Source organism: Ruditapes philippinarum, unplaced genomic scaffold, assembly GCF_026571515.1.
Source record: "Ruditapes philippinarum isolate M1 unplaced genomic scaffold, ASM2657151v2 ctg454_1_1_1_1, whole genome shotgun sequence".
Lineage (NCBI taxonomy): Eukaryota > Metazoa > Mollusca > Bivalvia > Venerida > Veneridae > Ruditapes > Ruditapes philippinarum.
The window spans coordinates 27,540-42,155 of record NW_026866640.1 but is presented as its reverse complement, the minus strand read 5'-3'; the positions used below and the strand labels follow the sequence as shown (position 1 = coordinate 42,155).

At 32.1% G+C, this 14,616-nt stretch overlaps 1 protein-coding gene across 1 annotated transcript in view; it reads right to left on the bottom strand.

The window, feature by feature from the left end:
- The window catches only part of LOC132733181 (glucocorticoid-induced transcript 1 protein-like), a gene marked incomplete at its 5' end in the record, with an annotated part of 40,290 nt that overhangs the window by 8,955 nt on the left and 16,719 nt on the right, over positions 1-14,616 (bottom strand). The window contains 3 exons of the mRNA XM_060719780.1: positions 1,014-1,128; positions 4,810-5,068; positions 11,857-11,913. Of these exons, the coding sequence (XP_060575763.1) occupies positions 1,014-1,128; positions 4,810-5,068; positions 11,857-11,913 (431 nt within the window). The remainder of the gene's footprint in view (positions 1-1,013; positions 1,129-4,809; positions 5,069-11,856; positions 11,914-14,616) is intronic.

The following is a 14,616-nucleotide window of genomic DNA, read 5'->3' as shown; positions in this document are numbered from 1 at the left end:
ACAAAAATGTAGAATATTTAAGATAACAAATTACAGAAGTTGTCAATAGGTTTTCTGTAAAAATCACTAAAAAACACCAAAAAAAGCAAAGCTTACATTTTTCTTCCTCTGACTTCACTATTTTGTAACATTATAATGTATTAAAATTAAGATAAATAGACATAAATAAACCCTAAAGAAATATGTTTTTACATTTTAATATGAAGGTATAAATGACAGGTAATAAAAGTCTAATAGATATCTGTCATTTGATATTTTCAAGGCCAAATTCATGCTTTGTAATTTTTATGATTCACCTAAAAAAATTGCTCTCATAAAAATATCACGACTTCATTATTGTGACTTGTGATTACGGTAACATATATAGATCAGTCCCCATACAGCACATTCTACTTTTCTCAGTGCTGGATATTATCATAAAAGTAAAGTAGAAAAGGAAAAAATCAGCAAAATTGCATGGCAGAGTTACCTGCTCTTGAAAGTGATCAACATGGAAATACCATCAGATGATTTTTGAGAAAATGCAAATATTGTAGGTCAAAAAAGGGAAATATTCAAATAATTAAGCAAAAATGATTTATCGGGGTTATCTTCCCCTTAGAAATCTTTACCCCTTTTTAAAGAAAGATATTATTATTATCATCTTAAATGTGATACTGAAAAAAAACCCTCCAGATTTCAATAAAATATTTTCGAAAGTGTTTCAGAAATGTAACCTTACGAAAAAGATAACCAAGACATTCTTGAAAAACAAGCATTTCAAGTGTAAAGTGAAAACCTTTGATAGTCTTTGAGAGTTAGACCATGACACAAAAGATTTCTCAAAGGCTTCTTAAATAACCTTTTATTGAATATACACCCAGGTAGTTGTTTTCAGACCCAAGTGTACACCCTTTTTACACCCAGATAAATACACACATACTGTGCATATCATGGTACTAGTACTCAACAGCTTTCCAATGTTAAAAGGCAAGTACATAGGCATGAAATATAAAGGTTTATTAATCATTTACCTGTCTTCGTCGAAGGCCTTGACAATTTCACAACCATCAGGAGGCTCGCGCACTATTTTGTTAGGTTTAGGACTTGCAGTTTTCTTTAGGCAAACATCAGGACTTTCACTATCACCTGTTGATAAAATAGAATCTGCTTGAAAAGATATATTTCATTTTCTTAATACAGTACAAGCACTTTCAAGGCTTAGTGGAAGACTTGTAAATGTACTTCAATAAGTTATTTTAGGAGAAAATGGGCTTGACAAATGACTTGGCAGCTATATAGCAAGCATCCCTATATTGTATATATCAAGTTATTTTTGCATACACCACAATTATGGCAGTGATTATATTTAAGCAAATCTTAGCAATTTCGTTGTGTCAAATACTCATTTTTCGAGGTTTTTTTTCTAGCAAGAGGACATAACATTTTTTGTCTGAGATTAATGTCTCAGTTTGTGACAATGCCTGGATATTCTCTAGTACAACAATTACAAGGCATAATATATCATTGTTTTATTCTGTTATCACACTTTCTTTATGCATATCCATTTTCCCTGCTGCAATTCGATCCAAATGATTTTGGTTTCAATTTTCCCCTTGTATACCTGTAAACAGGTAAGGACATTTTTCACTCTTGTCTTGTCACCTCGTAATTAATCTATTCATAATAACACTGCTTACAACTGTGTGCAAGCTATGGACAATATTTAAAACTAACAAACAAAAATATCTGTCCGCTCTCAGTCACTTAAGATTTATGTTGTATTGAAACCAGTAATAGTTTGGTAACTTCGATATACAAACATGATCTTATTATATATAGTATGGAATATTGGTATTTTATACATTGATATCTAGATCACACAATGAGTCATATTAACAACTATACTATATACAGAGTCTGGTACATTTCTTGTATTAAAATTTAGCCGAAATTCATTGCAAGAGAACATCACTAAAAATACCTTCCAGGGCTTTTTTTTCTTCTTTAACAGGGGCTGATATAAGGCCCCTTCACAATTCAAAATTGCACTTTTTTTTCACAAAGTGGCGGAAAAAAATTCACAATTTCAAAAGAAATTTCACAAAATATTGGGACTTTGTCTTTGAAATACATTGTTTACCTTCCGGTAAAACATGATTTACGCCAATTTCAAGAACACAGAAATAGTTTTAATCAAGTTAAATGGTTTTAGCACATGTTAAGCGGGTTAAAGTACCGACTTGAAGCAGATTTTCCGGTTTCATAATGTTGCTAAATGCCAAATAATATGGAAATTTTTTTCACAATTTTACGACAAATCACGCTTTTTTTCACAAAATGAACAGGTCCAGGCCCCTTAACAATTTTGACAAAAAATGCCCTGCCTTCTTGAGATTGAAACCTAATACACATTTTTTTGCACCAGAACTTAAGTCTAACAAAGTGCTGGAGAGTGGCATTAAACAAAATTGTAAGAATGCCCAGTATTTAAACTATCAAACTAAACACACAAAAGTGACATAGTAACAGGTTAGATTTTGTAAAATGTAATACATGGATGGATAGAGGAGGCCTGGTGGCCTATGGTGTGTCAACCTGGGGAACAAGGATTCAAGCCTTACTGGAGTCACCACAAGTTTTCCCATATAACTCATGCTCCAGGAAGTGTACTTGAAGAGTGGTTTAAGTAAGCTACAAGCTTTTTTCACTACTGAGCTTAATCAATACTGTTTGGTTAAAATGAAAGCGACAAAATATCCTTTCAAGATAATACATCAATCCTCAGTTTGTAAACATATTTTATCATGTTTATATTTATGTTCTATGTATAAAAATGATAAGTTAGATTCAACAATATGAGCCACAACAAAGTCTTGTCTACTTTTTCTATATAAGAGACTTAATACTGTATGTCATCACCTTAGTGCAGTAACAGGTTAACTTCTTATATAATTTAAAAGGAATTCATCCATTACTGCACTAAGGTGACGCTGTGTACAGGGTTCCCACAAAGAAGAGAAATCAAAATTCCCTGACTTTTCCATGACTTTTCCCTGACCAAGATCATTTTTCCCTGACTAATTACACGTCAAGTTTTCACAATCTTTAGAGCATTAAACATATTTTTTTATATGCTGGCCCCCTGTTCCCTATATTAGCCAACCTCTTTCCTCCCTTTCTTTATTTTATAATTATTTCAGATACAGAATACATGTATATGAATATAAGCAACAATTGTCATTAGCTACTTGTGTAGATTACCTTCACGAGTACATTTATCCAAAATGAAAAGTATTTATAAAACCTGACAGCTAGTTTTGTATAATTTCTGGTATATACTAGTATTATTAGCTTTGCCGACAATTTGCTTTTCATGAAGCCACTTCATTACCTGTCTTATTGTTTCTTGTTAAAACAAAAGTTTTTAATTGATTACTTACATTTATTCAAGTAAAATGCATGCTTATTCATTGATAACACTGATTTGTATGGGGAGGGGCCAAAATATAAAAGATTGCATTTGTGTAAAAATGCTATGTCACTGCATCAATATAACAGAAGTAGATTTTTTTTTGTACTATACAATTGAACTTTGCCATAATGCAGTTGTGTCTAGTGAATTTCGTGGTCAAGGTCTATTTCAGCATGACATTTGAAAATAAATGTGCAGATGTGTCTAATGTTAAGACACAAAGGCCATATATGGTGCATTGATTGATAGGTATTTACTGTTTTACTTACTGTTTTAAACTTTAAAATACAGTTACATTTTTTTCTTAAATGCTATCTTTTCAATTAAGCATTACCTATTCCTTAGATAGTTAAAATTTAAAAGAAGACTTTTTAATATTTTTAAATCAATGAATCAGCCAATTTTGACCCCTTGGCTATAATTTTAACAATCTTGGTATAGGTCTATTACACAAATTTTCATGCTAGACATCTAACCTATAGCCTTTGTCAATTCAGAGAAGACCCCTTGGGTGGTTCAATTTTGATGCTATGGGCAATATTTTAGCAACTTAAATGGTAGGGGATATATAGATGATATTATATACCAAATATCAAAGCTCTAAGCCTTGTGCCCTCAGACAGTAAGATAGTTTAGGAGTTTTTTACTATATGTGCAAAATGAAAATCAATGACCCCCAAGAAAGGGCCAATTGTCAGATGTCCAATAGACAATGCCTTTTGCAAAATATCTAAGCTCTAGGCCTTGTGGGTCTTTAGAAGAAGATTTTTTTTAAATCTTTTTTTCTTCTTATCATTTCTTTTGGTTGCCATGAAAACCAGATTCTTGCACCGAATCAAATTCTTTTAATTAACAAAGTTGGAAGCCCTTTACCAATGGAACAATCCTGCCAAGTTTGGATAAATTTGGACTGTTTTTTAAGAAGATTTTTTACTTCACTATTAAGTTAAAGTATGACAAAATGACAAAAGATTTCAAAAAATTTCAGACATAAGCTTATTTTTTAGAGTTAGATATTTACAAGAATAAAAAAGATGCTCATAATGATAAATAAATTATAAAGATACCTAAAATAATCAAAGAAACTCAGCCTTAGCCTTGACTAATTTTGCTACCTGCAGTTTGACCAACATTCTTCTCTTACAAAATTCCCTGACTTTTCCCTGACTTTTGCTTATTTTTCATATTTCCCTGACCAATTTCAAAATTCCCTGACTTTTCCCTGACCTTGAAAAAAAATCATTTTTCCCTGACTTTTCCCTGACTGTGGGAACCCTGGTGTAGTGACTAAATTTTCAAATAAGCAAACATAGAAGAAAAAACAACAACAATCAAATCAACAGAATATTTCAGACCTGTATCTTTGTCGTATTTATCACGTGGAGTGCTTCCTGAGGAATCATAGTTACTGGACGGTCTTGGTGAATTCTCCAAATTACCGGCCATTATTGGAATAGCTGGACTAATGGAGTGTGGACGGCTTGCTGGACTAGCAGGGCTACCGGAACTTCGGTCATCCAGGGTTCCGGACGGTGTCTGGGTGTCGATGCTTCTGGTGCCACTGTGTCGGATTTCCGGTACTGGAGCTCTATGACCATCAGGAATTTCAATAGACTGAAAAAACAACAAAACAATTTGTCAATTAAAATACAGTTTTAGTCTGTTAATTGTTCATTAGAATCTCTCTATCTGAAGTTCATTTACAGTTTTCAGACAAACTTAAAATTAATATTGTACCCTTTTAAAATATAAATTTTTGTAGACAGTCCATAAAAGTCTTCAATCTTAACCTATCATATTTTTTCACCTGATTTTCTTCACCTATTTATTGACATTTTACATCTTCCCACTTCCCATTATTTCTGTCTGTAATATTTTCTATTAAAGGCAATTCTTGTGTGACTTTACTAATAGTATAAAATGGGCTGTCAATTTATGAATTCCTGACAAGTGGCTGATCAATGAGAGACTTTATTCTTACGCAGTGATAACTAATTCTTTCTGTACAGCAAGTTACATCACCATTTTATTTAATCAAAGTTTTGTCACATTTTTTTTCCTCAGGCTATAAGCTGAAAGATTTATATATAAACATGATGTATTTCACATAGATCCCAACAGAAATTAACTGTATTTTGAACATGAACCATCTTTATAATGGAAAAAGAACTAGATACATTTTTATGGGCGAAAAATAACCAACCAGCATCAATTAAAATTACCGCCCTTTGTATTTTTAGGAAATTCAACAGGGTATTAGGATTTATAATGTTACAAAAATATCATGAATGGACAAAAATATGAAGCACATTTGCTATAACTGCAGTGATTCATTCAACTGTATATCCAGAAATTTACCTTGATTGTTCCGGAACAAAAAAAATACACATCTTTGAGTCACTTTTGACTCAATTTCCAGGAATAAGATTTGAGATATGCTGATTATGACCTTGGTACTAGTGAACGATATATCATTGCTTTATATTTTTCTTAGTTTAAAATCATTAAGAAGAGCCACACAAATAATAATCAGACATATTCACACAGGTTAAAGTTAATATTTAAAACACAAAATATCTTGAATGCACTCTTTAAAATCTAAAATCTGGCTGACAGAATAGTTAACACTGCAGACCATGATTAGATGGCATTATTTAGGCCTGACAGCTAAAAAAACTTGGTCTGCACTGGATGTACATGTATAGGCTAAGATTCTATAGACACCAACAGGCTTGCTTTAAGCATATTAACAAGCTGTACATCATTCACATATTGTATTACACCAAATATTTCCTTTAATTCCTTTGGTTCATGCTTAAAAAATTTAAGGTGTGTTAAGTTTAATTGGTGCCAACTTTAATGAGATTTACAACTATATCCGTTTGCATCTAACTTTAAAACTGTGCAATATATAATCTTTAATTCTTCTTGTAATGTGCATGATAGATAAACTTCTTGTTTAAGTGCAATTATTGCCTGTATGATTTATCATTCACAAAATTATGTACTTATTTACAGTCATAAGATGTTTCAATATGAACCTCTGTAAGATTCAACAATCAGCCTGTATGACAGTAGCCTTACCTACTTGACCAGCCAGGTTAGCCGCTCTATCTATAAACAGATCTTTGCAACAAACTTGTTTGCATTTTCATAAAGCATTTCAGGGAAAATGAACAAACTTTAAACTGAATAAATAATTCATTCCTTACAATATAATAAAAGTAATTTCTGACTGTCACAATGAATCAATATCCATACGCCCACTAACAATTACCTGACATCATTGTATTAATTTGCAATTAGAAATATCGTCAATGTGGTTTAGTGCTTAAAGGAACTCATTTTGAATCCAAGACCCCTTCAAATTTTTAAAGGTTCAAATCCCTTTTGTGATGTTAAGTTATTTCATGCAATACACATGATGAAAATAATTATGAGTATATTTGTCATGTTAATGAAGATAAAGATTGTTCTACAAATGCCAAGACATCACTAAAATAAATCATAGGGTCTGATCACACACCTAACGTCCAATAATAATGAAAACCTAAAAAAAAACCCACTCCGAAAGGCCTATGGCTTACATGTAAAATCAAACTTATAAAGTGGTAACATTTCTCTTAGCTAATATTTAATACAAATTACTAATTATCAATGCACCAATGCAGTTAGGTTTGCAGTAATGTTAATTGCCACACTGAAGTGAAAAATAACTGAAATAACTTTAAACTAATTTGTGATTTCCTTTTCATCTTACAGTATACGGATATATTATGATGCACAAGAAATATTGAGGCTTTATAATTTATATATATACATATTTTTTTTTTTCGGGCCAGTTTTAAGATGGTGATATATATGGTAACTATCCTGGGTTTCCCTGGTGGAGGAAGACTTTATCATTTTCCAGGTACAAACAGGCATATAAGTAGAAATCCCCAACCGTCCATAGCTTCCTTTTATAGAAGAATCCAAAAAAGTCCCTGATAGGATTTAAACATAATGCAGTTAAGGACAAGTTGTGACAAACCAGCGGCTTAAACCTTTTGCCCACAAAGACCCCCTTTTTTTACAAAATATGCATATACCACCATGAAAATCCAGAGAATTGTATGATAATGTGAATCTTTTTCTTCACTGAAACATATGCAGCACTTTACATGATCAGGAATAGCAACTTGAATTTTTTTTGCATGACACTATTAACCTTGCTTTCAACACAAAAGTTCTGCTTAGCTAAGCATTTTTCTTCCTAAAACTTAATTCACATGTAAAAGAAAACTTGTTGTCATTGCTTTAATTTCTGGGTATTTAAAACATTCAAATTTAGGACAATTTTTAATGATAAATTAATGATAAATGCATAAAATGAAAAACATTTCTTTAAAGTCTCCTGTATCAACCATTTATCAAGTGCTCTTGACAATTTTGCTTATTGTACTAACACAATGTAATGTCTACAGGATAAATGTTATATTACTTGCATTTTGTAATCATATATGCTTAAACATATCTACATTTAGTTTGTGATAGAAATTTAAGCTGAAATAGTTCAACCTTTCTCTACTCCCTTCACAATCCTTACCAGTACTGCAGTGTCCTATCATAAAATCCAGTAGGGCTCAAAGCCATGATCCCTGGGTTGAGAAACAGACACCCTAACCACAAGGCAAACTATGCCCTAAAGCTTGATTGCTGTTATTTGACATGAAAAGGTCAATGAGCATAGAATGGGATTCAAGCCTCAGTAACAGCAGTGATTGCCAAGTGATTTGAAAATAACAACCTTATTCAGCCATACAGGGCTCACCTAATTTGCAAAGACCATTATGCCAGACTATTTCTTTCTTTAATTGTTTCTCATAAATTAATTATATTTCATAGCTAAAAATAAAAAAAACAAACATCTTCTGTGTTTTGATGACATCAATTAAAACCGTGATCATTTTTTTAAAATAGTAAGGTACAGGCAAAAGTTCTTAATAATCCACTCTTTCTTTAATTTTCTTACTAGATCACATCATTTTATTAAGGAAATGTCTAAATTTATGTAAACTCTAAAATTTACCAGCTCTATTACCATCTGTATTACTAAGTGCTAATTTTTAACGTAACTACCAATTTCTAGCATTAATTTTCTGGTATTTAAGAAGGACACATCCATCACATTTCATAATGATTACTCCACCATTACCTAAGCATTTACTATAATAGCAGAAGTATGTCTCTTATTTGATATTTTGTTTGGAACTCATCCAGCAAAAAAGTTGCGGTTCCCACGCTCGCGTTTGTTCGCGTGTATCCCATCATGCTGTTCTGGCTGCTGATTTAACAGCCTCTAACTGAATTCAAACCAGATAACTCATTAATTTATCTACAGCACTAATCTTTTCCCCATATCTCTTTTTTAAACAAAAAAATTGTAAGAAAAAAAGAGAAGAAAACAAGAGCTGTCTGTAGGACAGCACGCTCGACTATTCTAAGTGCTTGATAGTTAAAGAGCCTTGATAATGTTAAATTTTTTAAGTTCACAAAAGGGCTAATTTTTTGTTATAAATTCATGTTATAGGCCTTAGAGAGAGTCTAATTATACAGTATTGGCTTGACTATTTGGAAGGTAATGTCACAAGGGTGTTTTATTGAGTATAATAATACTAATTACCTATGAATACATAAATTTGACAGAAAAGGTACAAAGGCTTGTTATTAAGATGTTTTATCAAGTAAATCACTGCTTTATTATTATGAATGCATAAAATTGTCCCAAAAAAGGCACAAACCCTTCAGTAGTTATTGAGATAACAGCTTACAAGCAAAACTTTACCATGAATTTCTAAGTTGAAAAACGGGAGAAAAATCAGCCTAAATGCAAGATAGAATTATGGATCTTTGTCAGTGACCTACAATTATGACCCTAAATGCATATGTGAAGTTTTAAATTAATATCTTTAATAGTTATTGAGATATGTAAAACTTGCATGTAAACATTAACCAAGAGACTAAGTAGAAAAGGGGATAATTGAATCAGCCTTAATGCAAGACAGAGTTATGGAACTTGGTCAGTGACGAAGGGAGCGTACATACAATTATGACCCTCCAATTATGACCCTAAGTGCATGTGTAAAGTTTCAAGTAAATATCTTTGAAGACCTTTAACCTTTAACCAAAATTTCTAAGTTTCAAAGGGGCAAATAATTCTGCAAATATTGCAGGCAGAGTTATGCAATTTTGCAAACTGATGTACATTGTTACTATAAAAAAGTATTTTAAATTTCAATTGAATATCTCAAGCAATAATTGAGATATTTCACTTTACAAAAAAACTTTAACCAAAACTTTTAAGTTACAAAGGGGCATAATTCTGTAAATATTGTAGGCAGAGTTATCCAACTTGTCAATCTGATGTACCTTGTTACTATAAATAAGTATTGTAAGTTTCAATTGAATATCTCAAGCAATAATTGAGATATTTGACTTTACCAAAAAATTTTAACCAAAATTTCTAAGTTAAAAAGGGGCATAATTCTGTCAATATTGTAGGCAGAGTTATCCAACTTCTCAATCTGATGTACCTTGTTACTATAAATAAGTATTGTAAGTTTCAATTGAATATCTCAAGCAATAATTGAGATATTTGACTTTACAAAAAACTTTAACCAAAATTTCTAAGTTAAAAAGGGGCATAATTCTGTCAATATTGTAGGCAGAGTTATCCAACTTGTCAATCTGATGTACCTTGTTACTATAAATAAGTATTGTAAGTTTCAATCGAATATCTCAAGTAATAATTGAGATATTTGACTTTACAAAAAACTTTAACCAACGCAGACGCCGACGCGGACGCTGACGCCGACGCCGGGGCGACTACAATAGCTCTCATATTCTTCGAATAGTCGAGCTAAAAACACTTGCTTTCAATCATAGCATGTTGGAAAGCCTTTTTCTTTTTCCAGACTTCCGTACAAAGTTTGTATAAGAAAAACAAACTGTTTCAGTAAGATGTAGTATTTTTATATAGCTATAAAGCATCTGGTACTAGTTATGGATAAGTACAAAAAGGTCAACAGCAGGACAAAGAGCTGGTTGCTTAAAAAAAAAACACAAAAATTTAAGGACACGCTTCTTCAATAAAAATTTGTCAGAATTTATGAACATGGTTGTTTTGTTTTTTTCATTAAAGTATTACAGCATCAAAAGCTATATGAATGCTACCAACACCATCAATTCAAATGCAAGTATTGAAAAACTGCATGGGCATTTTTGTAATAGAAATCAAAATATTTATTTGATCTTTATTACACATATCATATAATCTTTACATAACAAGAATACCAATTTGTCACCAAATAAACCCATCATAAAAGCTCATCTCTGGTGACCTTGACCTTGCATATATTGACCTACATTATGCTGGAAACACTAAATCTTAAAACTGTGAACAATCTTACATGACCCCACAATTCAAAAGAATTTTTCATAGGCTCATTTTAATCTGACCTTTGACTTCTATGTATGACCTTGACCATGGCCACAGGGACCAGGTTCAGGTACTTAACACAATGTCTAGTGGTGAGTTGGTGGCAAACATTAAATTTTGTATCAAATAATACATAAATCCTACCATGTATGTAGGAAATAAGCTTCAAACAAAAGTTGGGCAATCAGGTTAATACATAACTCCTGTGCCAAAAAAAGAATGAGAATGACAAACAATAAATTGTTACTTAATTGAGGATTTGGAAACAAGCATTTTATGTATGGATGGCCTGTATGAATGTTTCTACCCAATCTGACTACTAGAAACTAAAGATCATGTCACAATTCTGGGCAACAGTTACAAATAATCATACTCATGCTTTATGCAGCCATGCATAAAATGAGGCAGGTATGTCATATTTTCAGCTGTCATAAGTCAAGGCCATGAGTTAGCTCTTTTTCCTTTTATTCCATCAAATAAATGTAAGTGCCATCAAACAAATGTAGTAAAACAGGTGTTTTTGTTAATATCCATTTTTTTATAAAAAATTGATAAAATCTTAGTCAAAACTTTATTTCTTTACTATATCAAGTATCAAAGTGATTTTCCAGAAACAATCAATTGATGATACGTTAGTGGTAATGAATTTGCTTTGTCAATCCAAACTGCACTATTTTGAGGTTTGATCGTAATTCTTGTAAAAAGATTTTTTCTTTGCAAACTATTTTTTTCTTGAATGAATAACGAGTATTTTTTTGGATTATCTTAGACAATACTGTGTCATATTCTTTCCCCAATTCTTAAGAATTAAGAAAAACTGCAATATAACTTTTCAGTAAAAAAATCTATGTTCCCTATGTTCCCCAAAATCATGCTAAAAAAAACACACTCAATGTATGTAAATACAAGAAGGAATGCTTACCCTCTCTATCTCATCCTCTGGTGCCGAGATGTTCAACTGCATCATCTTCTCTATCTCCTGAAATAACAGCAAAATAACATACATGTTTTACTTATTCTTTATTATCTTTATTATTCTCTATCCCTTCAGGACAGACAGAACTTGATCAGGTAAAATACCCATCAAATGTCCCCATCTACAAGTTGCACATATCCATGGCTATTATCATATGGGGACAAAACAATACCACAATTGCAACTCAAGCCCAGTATAGACTTGTCTGATTTATGCAAATCAATAATTTCAATGATAAGTCTTCATTTATCTCTGTCCTTTAATTACCTAGACACCTCTAGTCAGCCAATCACTGAAATGTTACTGACCTCTTGTCATTTATTTTTTGATGGTCTCAGACTGTAACTTCTGCAAGTGGACATGGGATAAAACTTCAAAACTAAAAGTAATGTAGGTATATAACATGCCCTTTATCTTAAGCGGACTGGCAGCAGCTGAATACACTGAATGCAACCAGTGAAGACCAAAGATCAGCCAGCACATCCATGCTGTCTCAGATCATGGTCTGCACCATTTGTTATCCAGTTGTTATACTTACTGAAAAATGATGAACAGTTTTGTTCATACTGAAAAATGGACAAGTCCATATAAGATATTTAGCATCATTAGGGATTGCAATCAAGTAGACTAAATGATGTTTGTTTTCTATCTCCTGGGAGTAGAAATTCTGCCTCATTTTATATCAGCACATAGCTTTGTGGGCTTAAATCAAGCTAGGGTCTGTTCAAATTCTTTAAGACACCTGAGGTTTTTCCTAAATTGAAAGGTCATTAGGACCTACAGACTGGTTTCTATGTGATTTAGAACTGGACATTTCTACTGACAACCAGACAATTTGTAACAAACCAAATCAGGACATTATTCTATATGGGACTTTGATGTGTTGAGATTTTCCAATTAAATACTGGAGAACACAGCCATAATGAATATTTTGCCATGTCACATTTAATCACTGTCATAGTTAATCCCAGTTTGATTATATAATACCTTGAAATTGCTGCACTTATCCCACCCACATCTTATCTATTTTTTAACCTTTAACCTTACTTTGTCACCAGTATAGAGACTATCCTGGTTGTCTATTCCTGCAATCTCGACACCAGGTTCTTGATAGCTCAAGTTTTGAATCTCCTTTAATTGAACTCCCTAAAACGTTTGGACTGTTTTAATTAGAAAGCTGTGAAAATCTATCCGATTCAAGCTTCAATAAATCACTCCAACAAGTCTATTATTATACAACTTCAGCTTAACAAAGGTTAATAACAGGAAAAATTGTCAAGATTTCAGGGATGTGCTGTCTGTATTATATTTCAGATTGACAATTATATTGTGACGAGCCTTCTCTGACAAGAAGACATAATAGTGACGTATATATAGTGCCAAACTTTCAGCCACATTTCAGACAATGAGAAACCTTTAAATGGCGGAACTTTTTCTCCCTCCATTTAAACTTATATAAGACAGCTATATAATTATGTTCATATTTTTTAGAAAATAACAGAATAAAGATTTCCTTGCATATTACAAGTTTTTGGTAAAATCATAAATGAAGCATTTCTGAGTTTTCAGACTAGGTCCTTTTCTTATTTGGCCGATATTGGACTATACAAGTTTGTTAACCATGGAGATGTAATAAATGAGACTAAAATGTGTGGGAGAGGGTTAAAGGGAGATAACTCTTGGTTTAAAGCTTGCAAACTCTTCATGCTGTTGATAATTAAAAGATAATGTTTGCTGGAAGGTATAAATCATGGAATGACTGCAAATGAAAATATTGATTTTTACCTTTTTTGCCTTTCTAGAAAATGCTCAATTTTCAAACCACAATCTACAGAATTTCCGGATACATTATAATACTGCAGAAAATTACAGGCAAAATCCTGATTTCAAATATTTGCGTTTTAATATGCAAGGTCTGCGTAATATATTTATAATTATTGTGATAATACTTTCTAATGTCATCAGTATAAAGTAAGGACGGTCTTTTGCAGGCTATAGTTGATATTAATATTATGTTTCTGGTATTTAAGCTTACTTGTAGACTAATTATATTTGAGACACTCAAAAAGGCCACTTCCTGGAATAAACTAGGGACCGAGGGTTCTTAAGAAATTTTTCTGAGCTCAAACTCAGATCTCGGTTATTAAAAGATAAAATCTATAGAAAATTCATACCCTTCAAAACTTACATTACAGTAATATTAACTTCCTTTCTTAAAGTCAAATATATAATGTACATGCATTGGGGTGGTGAGGGGAGGAGGATAGGGCTGGCTAGATCTTACACAAATTCAATGATGGATGGATGGATCATGTGTGTAATAATCTGTTATAGTTTAAGAGGTTGAATCATCATTCTTGACTGGAACAAGCCAAGACAATATTAATGAAGCTGTCACAAGACTTGATTCATGGAATATTTAGCTGCATCAGTTGGTCAGAGGAAATTATAATCAGAAATCTTCATTAAATCTGCACAAGTTGGACTGGTATCATTGGTAAGAGATTCCATTCCTCATTAAGAAGCTAATTAACCTGAGAACATGACAGACGGCAATAAGCTGGTGGTGAACCTATAGCAGACAAATCATTACAACTGCATAAATAATTCTTTACCACCATCACTCACAGCATTTTTTCTCTTTTAATATGTACAACATTAAATATATATTTCTGTATATTCCTGATTAATAGAAATTAATTTTCT